We start from the raw sequence: 17,732 nt of genomic DNA on the forward strand, positions 1-17,732 counted from the left end.
ATCTTCAAACTCAACGCCAGAGGGCGCCAGCAAGCCAGAACTGGCAGAAGCAAAAGACAGCCATACCCAAAAGGCTCAGCCAGAGCCTGAACTACCCTCAGGTGCACCAGCGGAGAGCGGTTCACCAGCAACGGAAACAACCCCATCACCTACATCGCTTCCAGAGGGACCAAGCCCAAGTCCACAGTCTGAGGAAGAACTGGTGACCCCAGCCTCAAGGGAACAGTTCCAGGCTGAGCAGGAAGCGGATGACAGCCTTCAGAAAGCGTGGGCGGCGGCACGGAGCACCCCACCGCCTCTCAGCTCTTCTAATCGATCCCGGTTTGTTATAGACCAAGGACTTTTATACAAGGAAATTCTTTCTGGTGGACACCGGGAAGAATGGCAGCCGCAAAAACAGTTGGTGGTTCCAACTAAGTACCGGGAGAAGCTCTTAAGCTTAGCCCATGATCATCCCAGTGGCCATGCTGGGGTGAACAGAACCAAGGACCGGTTGGGGAAGTCCTTCCACTGGGAGGGGGTGGGCAAGGATGTTGCCAAGTACGTCCGGTCTTGTGAGGTATGCCAAAGAGTGGGTAAGCCTCAAGACCAGGTCAAGGCCCCTCTCCAGCCACTCCCCATAATTGAGGTCCCATTTCAGCGAGTAGCTGTGGATATTCTGGGCCCTTTCCCAAAAAAGACGCCCAGAGGAAAGCAATACGTACTGACTTTAGTGGACTTTGCTACACGATGGCCGGAAGCAGTAGCTCTAGGCAACACCAGGGCTAACACTGTGTGCCTGGCCCTAACAGACATCTTTGCCAGGGTAGGTTGGCCCTCCGACATCCTTACAGATTCAGGGTCTAATTTCCTGGCAGGGACCATGGAAAAACTTTGGGAAACTCATGGGGTGAATCACTTGGTTGCCACCCCGTACCACCATCAAACCAATGGCCTGGTGGAAAGGTTCAATGGAACTTTGGGGGCCATGATACGAAAATTCATCAACGAATTCTCCAATAATTGGGACCTAGTGTTGCAGCAGTTGCTGTTTGCCTACAGGGCTGTACCACATCCCAGTTTAGGGTTTTCACCATTTGAACTTGTGTATGGTCATGAGGTTAAGGGGCCATTACAGTTGGTGAAGCAGCAATGGGAGGGGTTTACGCCTTCTCCAGGAACTAACATTCTGGACTTTGTAAGCAACCTACAAAGCACCCTCCGACACTCTTTAGCCCTTGCTAGAGAGAACCTAAAGGATGCTCAAGAAGAGCAAAAGGCCTGGTATGACAGACATGCCAGAGAACGTTCCTTCAAGGTAGGAGACCAGGTTATGGTCTTGAAGGCGCAACAGGCCCATAAGATGAAAGCATCATGGGAAGGGCCATTCACGGTCCAAGAGCGCCTGGGAGCTGTAAACTACCTCATAGCATTTCCCAATTCCTCACTAAAGCCTAAAGTGTACCATGTTAATTCTCTCAAGCCTTTCTATTCCAGAGACTTACAGGTTTGTCAGTTTACAGTCCAGGGAGATGATGCTGAGTGGCCTGACGGTGTCTACTACGACGGGAAAAAAGACGGTGGCGTGGAAGAGGTGAACCTCTCAACCACCCTGGAACATCTGCAGCAGCAACAAATCAAGGAGCTGTGCACTAGCTTCGCCCCATTGTTCTCAGCCACCCCAGGACGGACTGAACGGGCATACCACTCCATTGATACAGGTAATGCTCACCCAATCAGAACCCCACCCTACCGGGTGTCTCCTCATGCCCAAGCTGCTATAGAACGGGAGATCCAGAACATGCTACAGATGGGTATAATCCGCCCATCTACCAGTGCATGGGCATCTCCAGTGGTTCTGGTACCCAAACCAGATGGGGAAATACGCTTTTGCGTGGATTACCGTAAGCTAAATGCTGTAACTCGTCCGGACAACTATCCAATGCCACGTACCGATGAGCTATTGGAGAAGTTGGGACGTGCCCAGTTCATCTCTACAATAGACTTAACCAAGGGGTACTGGCAAGTACCGCTAGATGAACCTGCCAAGGAGAGGTCAGCATTCGTCACCCATGCGGGGGTGTATGAATTCAATGTCCTTCCTTTCGGCCTTCGAAATGCACCCGCCACCTTCCAGAGGCTGGTAGACGGTCTACTAGCTGGACTGGGAGAATTTGCAGTTGCCTACCTCGATGATGTGGCCATTTTTTCATACTCCTGGCCCGAACACCTACTACACCTGGAAAAGGTCTTTGAGCGCATCAGGCAGGCAGGACTAACTGTTAAGGCCAAAAAGTGTCAAATAGGCCAAAACAGAGTGACTTACCTGGGGCACCAGGTGGGTCGAGGAACCATAAACCCCCTACAGGCCAAGGTGGATGCTATCCAAAAGTGGCCTGTCCCACGGTCCAAAAAGCAGGTCCAATCCTTCTTAGGCTTGGCCGGATACTACAGGCGATTTGTACCACACTACAGCCAACTCGCTGCCCCATTGACCGACCTGACCAAAAAGACCCAGCCAAATGCCGTTAAGTGGACTGATGAGTGTCAAAAAGCCTTTACCCAGCTTAAGGCAACGCTCATGTCTGACCCTGTGCTCAGGGCCCCGGATTTTGACAAGCCATTCCTAGTAACCACGGATGCATCTGAGCGTGGTATAGGAGAAGTGCTCATGCAGGAAGCAACAGATCACAACTTCCATCCTGTCGTGTTTCTCAGCAAGAAACTGTCTGAGAGGGAAAGTCACTGGTCAGTCAGTGAAAAGGAATGCTATGCCATTGTGTACGCCCTGGAAAAGCTACGCCCATATGTTTGGGGACGGCGGTTCCAACTACAAACTGACCATGCTGCACTAAAGTGGCTTCATACTGCCAAGGGGAACAACAAGAAACTTCTTCGTTGGAGTTTAGCTCTCCAAGATTTTGATTTTGAAATTCAACACATCACAGGAGCTTCTAACAAAGTTGCTGATGCACTCTCCCGTGAGAGTTTCCCAGAATCCAGTAGTTAAAAAGTGTTCTTAAAATGTAAAAGTCTGTTAGTTATATACTTAGTAGTATATGTAAAGGTGCATGTGTTGTATTAATCTGTTTATTTTCAAGTTCTAGAAGGAAATTGCCGCCAGTGAGCTTCCCCACTGTCTGCAATTTGGGGGGCGTGTCATAAACAGATAGCTAAGGGTTAATGTCTCTTTCACCTGAAACACCTGACCAGAGAACCAATCAGGAAACTGGATTTTTTCAACTTTGGGTGGAGGGAATTGTGTCTCTGAGTCTTTGTTTTCAGTCTGCCTGTTTTCTCTGAGCTTTGGAGAAGTACTTTCTACTTTCTAGTCTTCTGTTTCTAAGTGTAAGGACAAAGAGATCAGATAGTAAGTTATATGGTTTCTTTTCTTTGGTATTTGCATGAATATAAGTGCTGGAGTGCTTTGATTTGTATTCTTTTTGAATAAGGCTGTTTATTCAATATTCTTTTAAGCAATTGACCCTGTGTTGTGTCATCTTAATACAGAGAGAACATTTGTATTTTTTCTTTCTTTTTTTATATAAAGCTTTCTTTTAAGACCTGTTGGAGTTTTTCTTTACTTCAGGGAAATTAAGTCTGTACTCACCAGGGAATTGGTGGGAGGAAGAAATCAAGGGGAAAGCTGTGTGTTGGATTGCTAACCTGATTTGGCATTTCCTCTGGGTGAAGAGGAAAGTGCTTTTGTTCCAGGATTGGGAACGGAGAGGGGGAATCACTCTGCGTAGTTTCACAGAGCTTGTGTCTGTGTATCTCTCCAGGAGCATCTGGAGGGGGGAAGGGAAAAAGGATTATTTCCCTTTGTTGTGAGACTCAAGGGATTTGGGTCTTGGGGTCCCCAGGGAAGGTTTTTTCCGTGGGACCAGAGTGCCCCAAAACACTCTAATTTTTTGGGTGGTGGCAGCAGGTACCAGGTCCAAGCTGGTAACTAAGCTTGGAGGTTTTCATGCTAACCCCCATATTTTGGACGCTAAGGTCTAGAATCTGGGAATAAGGTTATAACAAACCCTAAAAACCTTGACCCAGTTTTACTGCCTTATTTTAGAGTTCGGGATGAACTTTCTTTGCTCGAAGGCTGTGTGCTATGAGGTACACACTGTCTACTTGTGCCAGAAGAATTACAGTCAAAACCTGGCACATGATACTCATCAGGGAATTGTCAGAACCAAACGACTAGGGGATCTGTATTGGTGGCCAGGGATGGACTCTCAAACTGAAGCACTCATAAAATCCTGTGTCACTTGTCAAATGCATGATAAGACAGCAGTGACATGTACCACTCCATTACAGCCTGTTCCTCTTCCTGAATCTGCATGGGAAAAAGTAGCGATTGACATTGTAGGACCCTTTCTTACTGCTCCAATTGACTGTTGTTATGCCATCACAGAGGACAGATATGAGAATGAGTAAAGGATTGAAAAATGCCTTACCGTGAAAGGTGGGTGAGGTAATATATTTTAATGGACCAAAGTATGTTGGTGAAAGAGACAAGCTTTTGAGCTATACAGAGCTCTTCAGATCTGAGAAAGGTATTCAGTGTAACAGCTAAATACAAGGAGGAACAGATTGTTTAGCATAAGTAGTTAACATATTCTAATGGACTATTCAGTGTGAAGTGGCCTGTTGACACTTCTGCGGTCAGAGAACAAAAAGGGGGGGCTAGTGGGTTACAGATTGTTGTAATAAGCCATAATTTCAGCCATAAATTCAATGTTGCAGAATTTCTGGAGGAAGTTGATTATGTCTTGGAGGAAGCTGGCCCTTTGTGTGGTTCAGTAGTTTGAGGATGGTTTCTATGAGTCCTGATGTTCCTTCAGTAAGAATGCCATGGCTAGATATGATTGGCCTGGGTTCCCTTGTTTGTATATTTTGAGAAGCATGTAGAAAGTCTCTGGGCTGGGTTCGTGGGGCATGAGGATGTAGATTTTTTTTGTGTTGTTCAAGAAAGGATTTGATGATATCCTTAAATTCTTGGATGAATTCTAGTGTGGGGTCTTCTTTGAGTTATTTATAGTAGGTGGTGTCAGACAGTTGTTGGTCTCATTGACATAGTCATGATGGTGGAGAACTGCAATGACACCCCCTTTGTCTGCTGGCTGGATTGCTATCTGGTGGTTGGATTTCAAGGTCTGTATAGCTGTCCTTTCAGCAGTGGAGAAATTGTCATGGATGTGATGTTTGCTAAGGATCTCACAGTCAGTTTTTTTTTTTTCTGAAGCAATCAATGTAGCGATCAAGTATGCAGTTGAATCCACTGTGGGATATCCAGTTAAATGATTCTTTCTTGTTTTATGACTGTCTGTGGGGACTTCGGAGTTGTGTTAGTGTCATCACTGTTGTGAAAGAATATGGGGCTTCAAACTCTGTGCTTCCTGCCCGCACTTCTTCTCAGTATGTGACAAACACCAACACTGCTTCTACTGCTTGGGGAAGCTCACATCACACCTAGGTGCAGTATCTGCCAGTCCTTCCCCAGCTGTACCCAAAAAGACCAGGCTCTCCACCTCCAGAAGCACCTCATGGAACTCACCACGAGGCCTCATTCGGACCCAGGCCAGAGGACACCTGCCCACCCCCCTCACCCTACCCCCATACATCAGCCTGAAACCACCAGAAGTGCGCCTCCTGCTACTAAGTCCGAATTTGGTGCCAGTGGAACTGTCCCTATGGACCTCATGCCGGGGCCCAGTCAGGAGGTAAGGAAGTATACCAATAAGCCTGGGGCTAAGTCATCCTCAAAGATGAAGAAAGTGGACACTCCTTCCATGAGCTCAAGCCACAGAAACAGAGCACACACCAAACTCCATAGACATTAAATGAAGTCCCACAAACAAGGAGATCCGGTGGCTCTGAGCACTAACCCACCAGTACTATCAGCACTGATGCTCCACAAGCTGCGGAATCTGCCTGTTCTGCAGAAGTCCATGGCAGTACCGAGTAAAGAGAGGGTATCTCTATCACTGGGGAGATCAGGAACTGTGTTTGAGCCCCATGTCACATTCACCTTAACAGAACCAGGGTCTGTCAGACCTTTCTACCTAGGGAGATTATTTCTCCCCTTGTGATATGCTTCAACTGCAGAACACCTTTCCACCCACTCTGATGGACTACACCACGTCTCCAGCAGTACCACCAATGGAACCAGAGTCTGCTTTCTCTTCCACCAATGAATCAGAAGCTGGAGAGGGACTGTCGATACTTACTAACCATCCATACTTGCATTCACAGAGGCTGTTCTGGTCTTGGCAACACCCACCACTTCAACCACCACAGATCCACTGGGACCCCATGCTGTAGGGACCACCTCAGCATCCCCCCAGATACGGCCTACTGGCCATACTGTGCTGGTCCCAATATCCTCCTCAGAACCAGCCTGATCTGCAAGAGAGTCTTCACCTGCCTCTCCATTGAGAGCTCCTTCTACCAAGCACTTGGATCTGTTGGTAGAAGAGCCTTAGCCCAGTTCTGATGGTGCCACCAGAACCAGAAAGATTTGCTTCCTCATCTGTGGATGAAGCAATGACTACAGCATCTCCTTCACATCTGAATGACTTTAGGCAGTTTCAAGATCTGCTGTGCAGAGTTACGGGGGAACTCCAGATTCTACTGGAGGAAATCTAGGTTACCCAGCATAAACTACTGGATATACGCCACTCCTCAGGACCAACTAGAGTTGTACTGCCTATTAAAAGTGCCATTCTTGAGCCTGCCAGAACAGTATGGCACACCCTGGCCACATACATGCCTACGCCCAAAGGGGCTAAAAGATGCTATTACATTCTGGCTAAGGGATCCGATTTCCTCTTCCCACACCTCCCCCAAAACTTCCTGTTTTTGTAAGCCATGACTGAACAAGACAGACAGCAGCACCCTTGCTCTACACCATCTGACAAGGAGAGCAGTGTTTGGACCTTTTGAGGCATAAGGTCTTTTCCTCATCTTGTCTTCAGTTCAGGATCAGGAACTATCAGGCGTTTCTAGACAAATTCGACTTCTTGAATTACAGCTAATTTGAGGAATTTACTGATAGTCTCCCTCAACACGACAGGGCTAGTTTTTGTGTGATCATTGAGAAAGGGAAGCTGGTAGCTGAAACAGCACTCCAATCAGCAGTGGGTGCAGCAGATACCTCCTCAAAGGCCATGGCTATGGCCACAGTTATGTGTTGGGTTTCTTGGCTCCACTCATACGGTTTCCCTAGGGAGGTGCAAAACACAATTGAAGACCTCCCCTTCAGTTAGTCCCATCTTTTCAATCAAAAGGTGGATGATTCGTTACATAGCCCCCAAGGCCTCGCTGTCTAGACATGCTGATTCAGAACATATGTAAAGCGGCCACATGCAGTTCTGTGCACACCTTTGCAACACACTGAACATTAGTGCAGGACTCTGCAGCAGACTCCTCCTTCTGTGTGGCAGTTCTCTGCACAACCATTCCGTCCTCATCCTCACACCCTCTTCCAACTTAGGTACTGCTTGTCAATCACCCTCGACAGAATACAATAGGGACCATCACTCAAAGAAGAGGAGGTTATTTACCTGTATTTGGAGGTTCTTCTAGATGTGTGGACCCAATCTGTATTCCACTTCCCACCCTTCTTCCCCTTTGCTATAGATCTGTCTGATTCATGATGGAGAAGGAACTGAAGATGTAGTCAGTCCGCCATGCCCTTTATCAGCTTGGACAGAAGTATGAGGCAAGTCAGGGCTCATGGGTGGACCAACAGACACTACTTTCAAATTCTCTAACTTCGGGCGTATGGAATACAGATAGGGACCACACATCTTGAAGAACCTCCAGTTACAGGTAATAAACCTCCTCTTTCTTGTTTCAGTGGTTCCTTCTGGAGTATGTGAGGTGCAGGAGATGGTTTCTTCATTTTTTCTGAAGACCTTCTGCAGAGCTGTTCAGCATATTTGGAGTTGTAGGAGATGATCAGAGGGTTATAGATGGTGAGTCTTCTGGGAATGTTTTGTTTCTTGCATTTTCTCAGGAAGTAGATGTCGCTGTTAAGTTTTGGTAATGTTGTGTTAATGCTGTGCAGTGAAAGACTCAAGGAGTTCCATCTAATTAGCTTATCAAGGAATGATTTTGATCAGTTTGTCAGTACTTCCATGAGGAACAGAAATTTGAAAATAGAGGGCTCTTCAGTCTAGCAGAGGTGTAACAAAATCCAGTGGCTGGAAATTGAATTCAGATAAATTCCAACTAGAAATAAGGCACATGAAAATAATTAAACTTTGGAATAACATTTGAAAGATTGTGGTGGATTCTCCATCATTGGCAATTTTTAAATCATGATTGGGTTTTCTAAAAGTTATGTTCTAATTCAACCACAGCTGTTTTATTTGAAGCAGGAATTAACTTGGAAAAGATCTATGGCCTGTGTTTTGCAGCTGAGATTAGATGTTCACAATGGTCCCTTCTGATCTTGGGATCTGTAAATATGTGAATTTATATCCACAGATAATTTGACACTATAAATTATTTTCTAAGGTGTGATTATTTTAAAGTCTTGATGTGCACACATTATATATTTAAATAAGCTGCCTTACAATCTGTTTATCAAAGAGATACACTTATAGTTCAATGAAGAAATCTTTATGCCTCTACAGAGTATTCCTTTGGGGTACCACAATGATATAATACAGGGATTACAGAGGAAAATTTAAGTTTAATTTAGTATATTATAGAGATGTATTACATTGGGAGGGTTTGATTAAGGCCTCATAAAACACAGTTCCCAGTGCTTATCCCTTAAATGAATTCTGGTGTCAGAGATCTAAAGAAGGGCAGGATTTATTTCTGTGATTTCAATTAATGTTAATGGTAGGTGTGTAACTAAAATCTTCAGTGTTATTTCAAAATGTTACCCCATGTCTGGCAGCTGATGACAGACTCTTGTAAATATATTAAGGGAGAAGGTAAATGTATTTAACTACATGGTTCTGTGCATCATATTTATTCAATATATTTAAATCTGATGAGTCTGTGACTCTTTGTTCACTTTTTTTAATATTTGAAAAATAATACTTTGTCTTTTTGTCATCAAATCTAGAATTGGCTGAAACATGTTTTTAAAAAAACAAAAATAAACTGATGCAGAAACATACAGATTTTAAAAGGGTATATTAGGAGTCAAGAGCGATTTGGGCTCAATGGACACATATAAAATGTTAAGAACATAGCAGTGGCTAATAACCAATGCTCTAGAACCTGGCAAAATAAGCCAGCACCTGTATGCAAATGCAAACAGTGAAAGAGGGGTTTTGTTTCTGCCCTGATTCTTCAGACTTGATTTTTTCAGCATATTGTTCTAGCATATAATAAATAATAATAATTAATAAATATTTCACCCAACCTTTATCTGTTTTTTCTATTTATTGTTCAAGTTCTTCAGGGCAGGGACTGTCTCTTACTATCTCTTTGTGCAGTAGCTAGCATGATGAGCTGCCTATCTCAGTTCGGTCCTGTAGATGCTACTGTAACACAAATAAATAATTATAATATCAGCGACTTAATGATAAAAATGCATTTAAAAAAGCAACATCATCCTAGGGAAAGATCATGTCTGGTCCACCACAGGTACACAAGTAGGTGAGACATCCCAATCAACTCTTGCACTTCCAGCAGCTCTGACGTCTTCAAAGAATGTGCAGAGAGAGCCATGTTATGGGCATATCCCTCTCTGTGCTGTGCTGCAAGGCTGGCCTTACATGGGATGGAAGTGTACTCTGGACCTTTTCAAAAGCTGCAGCAGTGGCTACACTTCCTAAAACTCCCTCAGATCTTCATATCCCATATACAGTGCCTCTGGGAACTACGAATGGGAGAGTTGTGCCCCTCTGAACTGGCCCCAGAGTGAGGCCATGCTTTAAAGGCACAAGAAATCCCTACATGCATTTCTTTTTTATTTAACCTTGCATTTTTGTGATAATATTAGCTTTAATTAGTGATAAAGGTATATTTTTAAACAATTTGTTTTTGATTTTGTTAGATTTGATTGTAGTGGATGACATGCCACTTAACTCTAAATACCTCAATGCAAACACCCCTGGAAGCCAACAAGTTAGTTATGAAGCTGAAAAGAACCTGGTATCACTATCTTGCATTTGTACAGTCTTCTGGTCAAATAAATTAGAAAAGCACAGTAGTGCTCATCCTAAGTTCCTCTTCAAAGGAGCATCAGCACAGCAAGCACTGTCATCCTGCATTGCACACGGTCCAAAACCGAGGATAGATTATATGAATGTGAGAGAAAAATCTGCTTGGAATATAAATTAAAGGTGAAAATAAGAACTTAATGGTACTTTGCTGAAATATTGGCAAACATTGGGGTTAATAAAAATACAGCTTTCTTTCCATTTCACTCCCTCCTCCCCACCCCCAAGGATGTGAGTGCAAAGGCTGAGTTATCTCTAATGGAGAGAAAAGAGAATGCTACATTAAAATACCATGTATATAGGCACTACAGAATTTCCAAAGTGACATAATTGAGATAGCAAGTGGAGATGGTTTGACGAAAGAAAGCAAAAGACAAACACATACTTCAGAAGTAATTGGTGTTTGTTTCATGAAAACTGACAAAATTTCTGTGTATTTTTTCCCCTTGTGTATTCTTTTATTATTTTTTGTTTTACTCAGTCTCCTATTTCACCTGGCACTGGTATGTGTTCATAGTATAATAAAACTTATGTTTCTAGTTCCACAGATTGCTGTAAACTGCTTAGTGGCAATGCTTGAAGGTAGATGAATGTAGGTTGGAAGGCTTAGATTTGTATTGGTAAATGTTGATGTCACCATACACACACAAGTTGACAAAAAATATTTCATCTACAACAATAAAAATTTACAGATAGACAATGTAACAAAAATGCTGTTTGCGAACTTATTAATATTATTTAATGATATTTACTTTGCATATATTGACATGTGATGTTGACTATTTGTGTTTTAACAGTTTAACTTTTTGAATCTCACTGTCTAGTGTCATTAAATAATTATTGTCTGATCCCTCCTTGATTTTGCAGTTGTGAACATTTGAATTAAAAATGCTTAAAAATAAACATCAATATTCTCTGTCAAAATTATTTTTAAAATGTAATTCTGCCCAGCCTAAATATAAGTTTACGTCAAAGTACTTCATGATGTATTTTCTTTTGCAGTCTGGGCACACATGATGGTAATTTGAAAATAAACCCCATTGCATTCCATTCAAAAATGACTTGGGACCTCAGATTCTGCTTCTGTCAAAATAAGTAATTAATGATTGAGCTTTTCCCTCTCTGTTTACTTCTTTGATCTGTCACCACTGAAGATACTAACAAACTTCATATTATTTTCCTCTAGTTTTTCCTGGATGATCCTGTGGTAATTTTCATCCCGGTTCTTAATTCATCAAATGCAAGTTTTCCTGAATCAAGTGCTCAAACACTGTGGTATATACAAAACAACTATTTTTACCTACCAGTAAGTTCATTTAACATTTCTTTATTTTTTTATAGTTTGCAATGGCTACATTAAACCTACTGTCACTGGACCTTTTGCAGCTTAGTGGTTCAGAGGATTTTTCAAGAAGCCTCCAAAGGGTTCATTCTTTTTCCAGAGGTACTGAGTACTCACAACTTCATTTGAAGTCAAGGAGAGGTGCAGGGCCTCGGCACTTCTGAAAATCAGGCTCTAACTCTGAATTTCAATGAATTTCAGATTAAGAAAGAGGTTTGGAGAAATGTCTGGTAGCCAAGAACTCTAGAGTTCTAATTCTAAAAAAATGCCATTCTACAATATCAGTAGAGCATACCTTAAGTGGAATAGGAGCTGACAGATCTGAAAGTAATTGTCAGTGAAGAATCACGATCAAATGGGGGTGTTTTTAGTGGGTTTCCAGAGATATCGGTACTAGGCCTGACACTTGCATCAATTATCTGAAAGTAAATATAAAATCCCTGCTGATCAAATTTACAGATGAAACAAAAACTGGAGGAGTAGTAAATAATGAGGAGGATGGGACAGTCAAACAGAGCGATCTGGATCACTTGGTTGACTGGGTCCATTCAAACAAGTTTACTGTAATACAGCCAAATGCAAGGTCATACATTTAGGAACACGGAGGGATGCTCATACCTACAGAATGAGGGACTATATCCTGGAAAGCAGTGATTCTGAAAAGGAATTAAGGGGTCATCATGGACAAGCTATTCAACATGAGCTTCCAGTGCAATGCTATAGGGGGAAAAGAGGCTAGTGTGATCCTTGGATGCTGAAAATTTGAGGAGGGTCCAGAAAAGAGTCACAGAAACAATTTGAGGGCTGGAGACAGTGCCTTACAGTGACTCTTAAAGAACTCCATCTATTTAGCTTATCAGAAAAAGAAGATTGAGAGGTATCTTGATTAATGTCTAACTTCCTTCATGGGGAGAAAATACCTAGTACTAAAGAGCTTTCTATTCTAGCAGAGAAAGGCATCACAAGAACCAGTGACTGGAAGCAGAAGCAAAACACATTCAAATTGGGCATAGTATTTTAACACTGAGAATGATTAAACATTGAAACAAATTACAAAGAGGAGTGGTGGAATCTCCTTCTCTTGATGTCTTTCAGACCAAGACTGGATGCCTTTACGGAAAATATGTTTTAGTTAAACACAAGTTGTTGGCCTCAGTACAGAGGTAACTGCGTGAAATTTAATGGCCTGTGGTATACACAAAGTTGGGCTAGATGATGTAATGGTCTCTCCAGGCTTAAACTCTCTGAGTTCTGCCTGTAATAATTGTCTCCTTCTGTGGCCTTGGGCAATCCACTCAACAACTTTGGCGTAGTTTTCCAATCTATAAAATGAAAATAATGCCGAATTCAGAAGTGTATTGTAAAGATTAACTAGATAATGTGTTAATTATAAGCATCATTTTAATTAATTCTGAAAGAAATGTTTAATCAATGAGGGCCTGATTGGTGGACTGAACTCTTGCAACGCTCACTAGTTTTCACATTATGTCGGTGTGAAAGCAACTAATCTAAATGGGGATAAACTTCATGCACATTTTTATTTCTAGGTCAGTGGGCCTAAAGAAGGGGCATATTTTTTTGCAAAAAAATTAATAAAAGTGTAATCTCTCTTCTTTAATTGAAACATTTTGTAATATGATATTTTGTGAGGAGTTCTAGCATCCAGGAAGCTTTCAGGAGGTGTCAAACATTTATCTCCTGATCAGTTAGTGTGAGCTAATAGCTTATTGGTAGCACATTTATTTACTCTGTAAAGATATGATTAAAGAGCTTTTGCTATAAATAAACTGACCTCAATCTTCCCCAGTCCTATGTATGTACATAGATGGAAAAAATGTCAGCCCACTAATTTATTTTTATCTTATTTTAAACAGAAACATTTTATATCCACTTTTGTCATATATTATTTTGTTGTACTTTTATAATTCTTTTGAGGTTTTTTTCCACCATGATAAAGGATAAGTTTAATAATCTGTTTGACACTATCCAGTATCTTACTAAGATATCCAGGTCTTCATGGTATTGCAACTATTTATAGTAACTGGTCTTTAATATGTTTTTTTAAATTTAAATAATATCAAAATGCATTCTCTACATGTAGAAACCATATTGTCTGTCACTTAATAAATGTGTTTACTTAGCTATGACGGAAATAGACAAAAATTTTGTCATTGGTTTGTTAATAATTCAGGTATAGTGAATAATTTATGGTGGAATAAAGGTTTTAACACTCCTCTTTCCTATTTATCTATTAAAAACCTCCTAATTGTACAGTAGTTCCATCCTAAACCACACAAAGCATTTCAGAGCTCATAAGTTCTGGCTTGATAAAGACAGCAGGGGAGAGGCAAAATCCTTTTGAATTATTAATGAATCACTGATTTAGAAAAATTAAAAATCTATAGATAAAAAAACTATTCTGTGTTTATTGAATGGTACACTGAGCACTTGTGGTGGCAAAACATTATTTTTTAAAATTAAAAGTCAGTCTTTTGTATATGTGTATAATGGCATTAAACATTACTCCCACAGAGAAACTGCCTGTAACTTATAAAAAGTGAAGCTGACAGCTCTGTTGAGCATGCAGACTAAAATGAATGAATAAGAAATTTTTAAAATGCTTCAATCCCAGAAGAATTGAGCCCTATTCGGAACCATGCTAATTAATATTTTTTGCTGCAATATGAGATGTTCTTAGTTACATTACTGTGCAGTCTGCTGTTATACAAGACTTGTCAGGGAATACTTAATCAGTTGCAAAGGGATTGTTTGTCTTTTTATTTTGTTAGGAGGCTGCAAAATGGTTTCCAAATGTTAGAAGTTATGTAGAATTCGTATCTTTTGGACCCATATGATCTCCCCCTGTGATTTCCAGTATTGCCAAATTACATTTCCAGTATTGCCAGCCCCAAATGTTCAAAATTTATTACGCAGCTCCCAGAATATCATGAGATTTTTTTATAATGTATTTGGAGTTCTTTTTATGTGCCTCTGGATGTTGAGCCTTTAATTCATATTTTCAAGCTGTCCACCACAACCATGTGGGCTATCAACTTATTTTTTTCTTTTTAAATAATGCTGAAAATCTCAGAATCACAGCACTCCAGGACCTAAAGTTTTAAGAAAAATACCAAATACCACAAGTCTCATGGTCAAATCACAAGAGTTGGCAATAGTGCAGCTCTGTGGCTTTGAAATAGCTGCTGTCTGGGTATTCTGTACCCATCTTGTCTGAGCCTTACAGGGGTATGAAGGAGAAGACAAGTGGTGAGGCTACAAGTACACGAGAAGGAAAACAATCCTTTATATAATGTCCCCCAAATCTATAGATTCTGGCCAGCTATGCAGATACTCTTCCTCCATGCTGACCCAGTCAGGGCAGAAAATGGCTGGCCAGAAACCTGTCATGCCACTGGTTTGCTAGATTGCAGTTTAGTGCTCTCTGAGAGGGATCAGAAAGCTCACAACACACATTAATGGTAATTCCAGTAGTATTGGCTTTTCATGTTTTTTACCCCTTGCTGTTCCTTCCTCAAACCCTATCTATGTCCTCTATCCTGTCTGTTCTATTGGCCACATGGATCTTTTGCAAGAATTAGTTAGGTGGCTATGCAGAGGTGGCAGCTTTTTGCACAGTTTTATAGCCTGGCCCACTCCACCCCACCCTGTTCCCCAGCTCTGAGGAGTGGGAGGGATTGAGGGGGGGGAAAGAAGGATCCAAATCACAGTACTTTAATCGAAACTGCCTAGTAGTTTAAATCCAAAAGGTAGGTTTGCTACAAATGCAAATGGGTCCATGACTTTAAACTTTGTTTAACTGAAAACATGGTTCTTGAGGGATTTAAACATTTCCATGCAGTGTTGGGAACCCAGACAGAAGAGCAGTGAGCTAATATATAAGAACCATGGACACGTCTATACATACAGCGCTGCAGCAGCACATCTGGTGAAGATGCTCTGTGCCACCTTTGCGAGTGGCAGAAGCTGTGTCAGTGGGAGCAGCTCTCCTGCCGACATAGCGCTGTGCACACCAGCGCTTATGTGGGTGTAACTTCTGTTGCTCTTGGGGGGGGTAGAATATTCGCACCCCTAAGTGGCGTAAGTTAGGCTGACATAGGCTGTAGTATAGACATAACCAAAAAAATGAAAGAGACAAACTTAGGGCTATGTTTTCAAAAATGCACAGCAATCTGAGGTACCTACATTTTTGGCTTCTCAACTTGAATTAGGCATACCCATTGAGGCAGCATTTGCAAATTGGGCTGTCTATTTCTAACTGGTGCTCTTTTCTTCACAACAAAGTTTCTTGACCTTTGTGTTTCGTTTTGGATGCACAAACATTAACATTTTTCCAATATGAAAAGCACTTTCAAAAGTAGTGATGCTTACATAGTAGAAAAATGGATTCTGCTACTTTATATAGATTGAACTCACAAGAGTATAAAAGGCACCATTGAAAAGAATGCAATAATCAATGAAGATTTAACATTAGTAATTCTGAACAAGAATTATTTTTTTGCTTATTTCAAGCAGCAATAAATTATTAGCACTGGAGAAAAATTAAAATTACAAGTTAACTACAGCTGATTGTGCTGTACAAAGCACTCACAACAGAGATCTCCCAAAATGAGTATATGGTGATTCAGGTTCAGTCAAACACTTCTATCCACAAGCCAGCAGTGTTCCAGAAATATCTTAATGAGAAATAAAATGTACTTGGCCTAAGAAAAGTAACTTTTTTTTTTGAGGTATAAATCCTTAACATTCAGGTACTCTGTGGAGAATGTGATAAAGACTCCATAAGTGAGCATATACTATAATTGTCTTTCCATTTCAGTGCTGATTTTGACAACCCAGTCTCACTTTCATCAAAAACAAAACAAAAATTGGACAGAAGTTTTCCATGTTTAATCTTAGGCCAGAGAAAAATGTTTCAGGAAAGTTTAACCTCAACCATACAAACCATTTTTTGATGTATAAGCCTAGAAAAAATAGTAGTTTTTGTAAGTTTTCTTCTCCACTCATAACAACAGAAGATTTGGCCTGAAGGCTTTACATTTCAGGTAAATGTATATCTTAAGCATAGACCCAGTTTGAGCTTTCTAGATTCCCTCATTTTAAGTTATTTCATTATTTTCCCACCATCTGTATAAGTACAATATTTATGGAGTTTATAAGCTCTATGCTTATTGCTTCAGAGATTACAAGTCTTGCAAGCAGAGTCTGCAGTTGCTCTAAGCTCTGTGCTATTACAGGAATGACGTTTTGGAGTTCACTCAGGACAGTAAGCTGGTTAGTCACCATTTGCCTTGTAATCCTTGGGTGTCTTGTGTCTGTGCAGCTTTGGTTCAGTGATCTGACCCCAATAGTCTGTCAGCAGTGCACAACCAACCCTGATCTTGCCCAACTTGTTTACTCCTTATAGGCCGACCTCAGTACCCTTCCAGCTCTGAATTCCCCCCCTTAATTGTTGTACTGTAGTGACCAGTCCCTCTCACTGGACCCTAACAGAGACAATGTTAGGCTTGCTGCTTTTACAGAGACAATACAACACTCCAGCCTGGTAGCTTTCTAGAAGCACACACTTTACTGAACTCACACCGCCTGGCTGATTTATAAGGAAAGCAAAACAAAACAAATAAATAAATATTAACAACAAAGCATGGATGAAGCAATACCAAAGAAAAGATAAAAGTAGTGAGATGGTTACAAGCAAAGAAAGTGAAAACACACATCTAAAATTTAAGCTAGCAAGATACAGCCTGTATTCAAGATGATTTCCTCTCATCCACTGTCTCCTTTCCAGCCCTTTCTGTCCAGGCTGGCCAGGACCCATCACAGTGATCAATTTGCTTGCTTCCTTTTTCTTCTGAGCCTCTCTCTATTCCTTATATCCCAAAAGGGATGTCTTTTTCTCTTATAAATCAGGAAGGCCTCCTGGGGATTGACACTTAGTATACACTAGAAAATTAGGTTGATTTAACTGTGTCAGTCAGGGATGTGAAAAATCCACACCCCTGAGTGGCCTATTTAAGCCTACCAAAGTCCCTATGTAAACAACACTAGGTCAAAGAAAGAATTCTTCTTCAAGAGATGTCCCTGTGGTTGCTTCGCTCCAGGTATTGGTGCACTCCTGCGCCTTCATTTGGAGAGTTTGACAACACGCGCAGAACCTGCCCCACGCGTTGAGCGTGCCTTAATAATATGCATGCACAACCAGTCTCCTC

At 41.5% G+C, this 17,732-nt stretch overlaps 1 protein-coding gene across 3 annotated transcripts in view; it reads left to right on the top strand.

Annotated features, from left to right (window-relative positions):
* Positions 1–17,732, top strand: part of ADCY2 (adenylate cyclase 2) — a 459,805-nt gene that overhangs the window by 402,012 nt on the left and 40,061 nt on the right. For all 3 annotated transcript variants that reach the window (XM_030551678.1, XM_030551679.1, XM_030551680.1), the window contains one exon: positions 11,350–11,469. In XM_030551678.1, the coding sequence (XP_030407538.1) occupies positions 11,350–11,469 (120 nt within the window). The remainder of the gene's footprint in view (positions 1–11,349; positions 11,470–17,732) is intronic.

The sequence above is a fragment of the Gopherus evgoodei genome, chromosome 2 (genome assembly GCF_007399415.2).
Source record: "Gopherus evgoodei ecotype Sinaloan lineage chromosome 2, rGopEvg1_v1.p, whole genome shotgun sequence".
NCBI lineage: Eukaryota > Metazoa > Chordata > Testudines > Testudinidae > Gopherus > Gopherus evgoodei.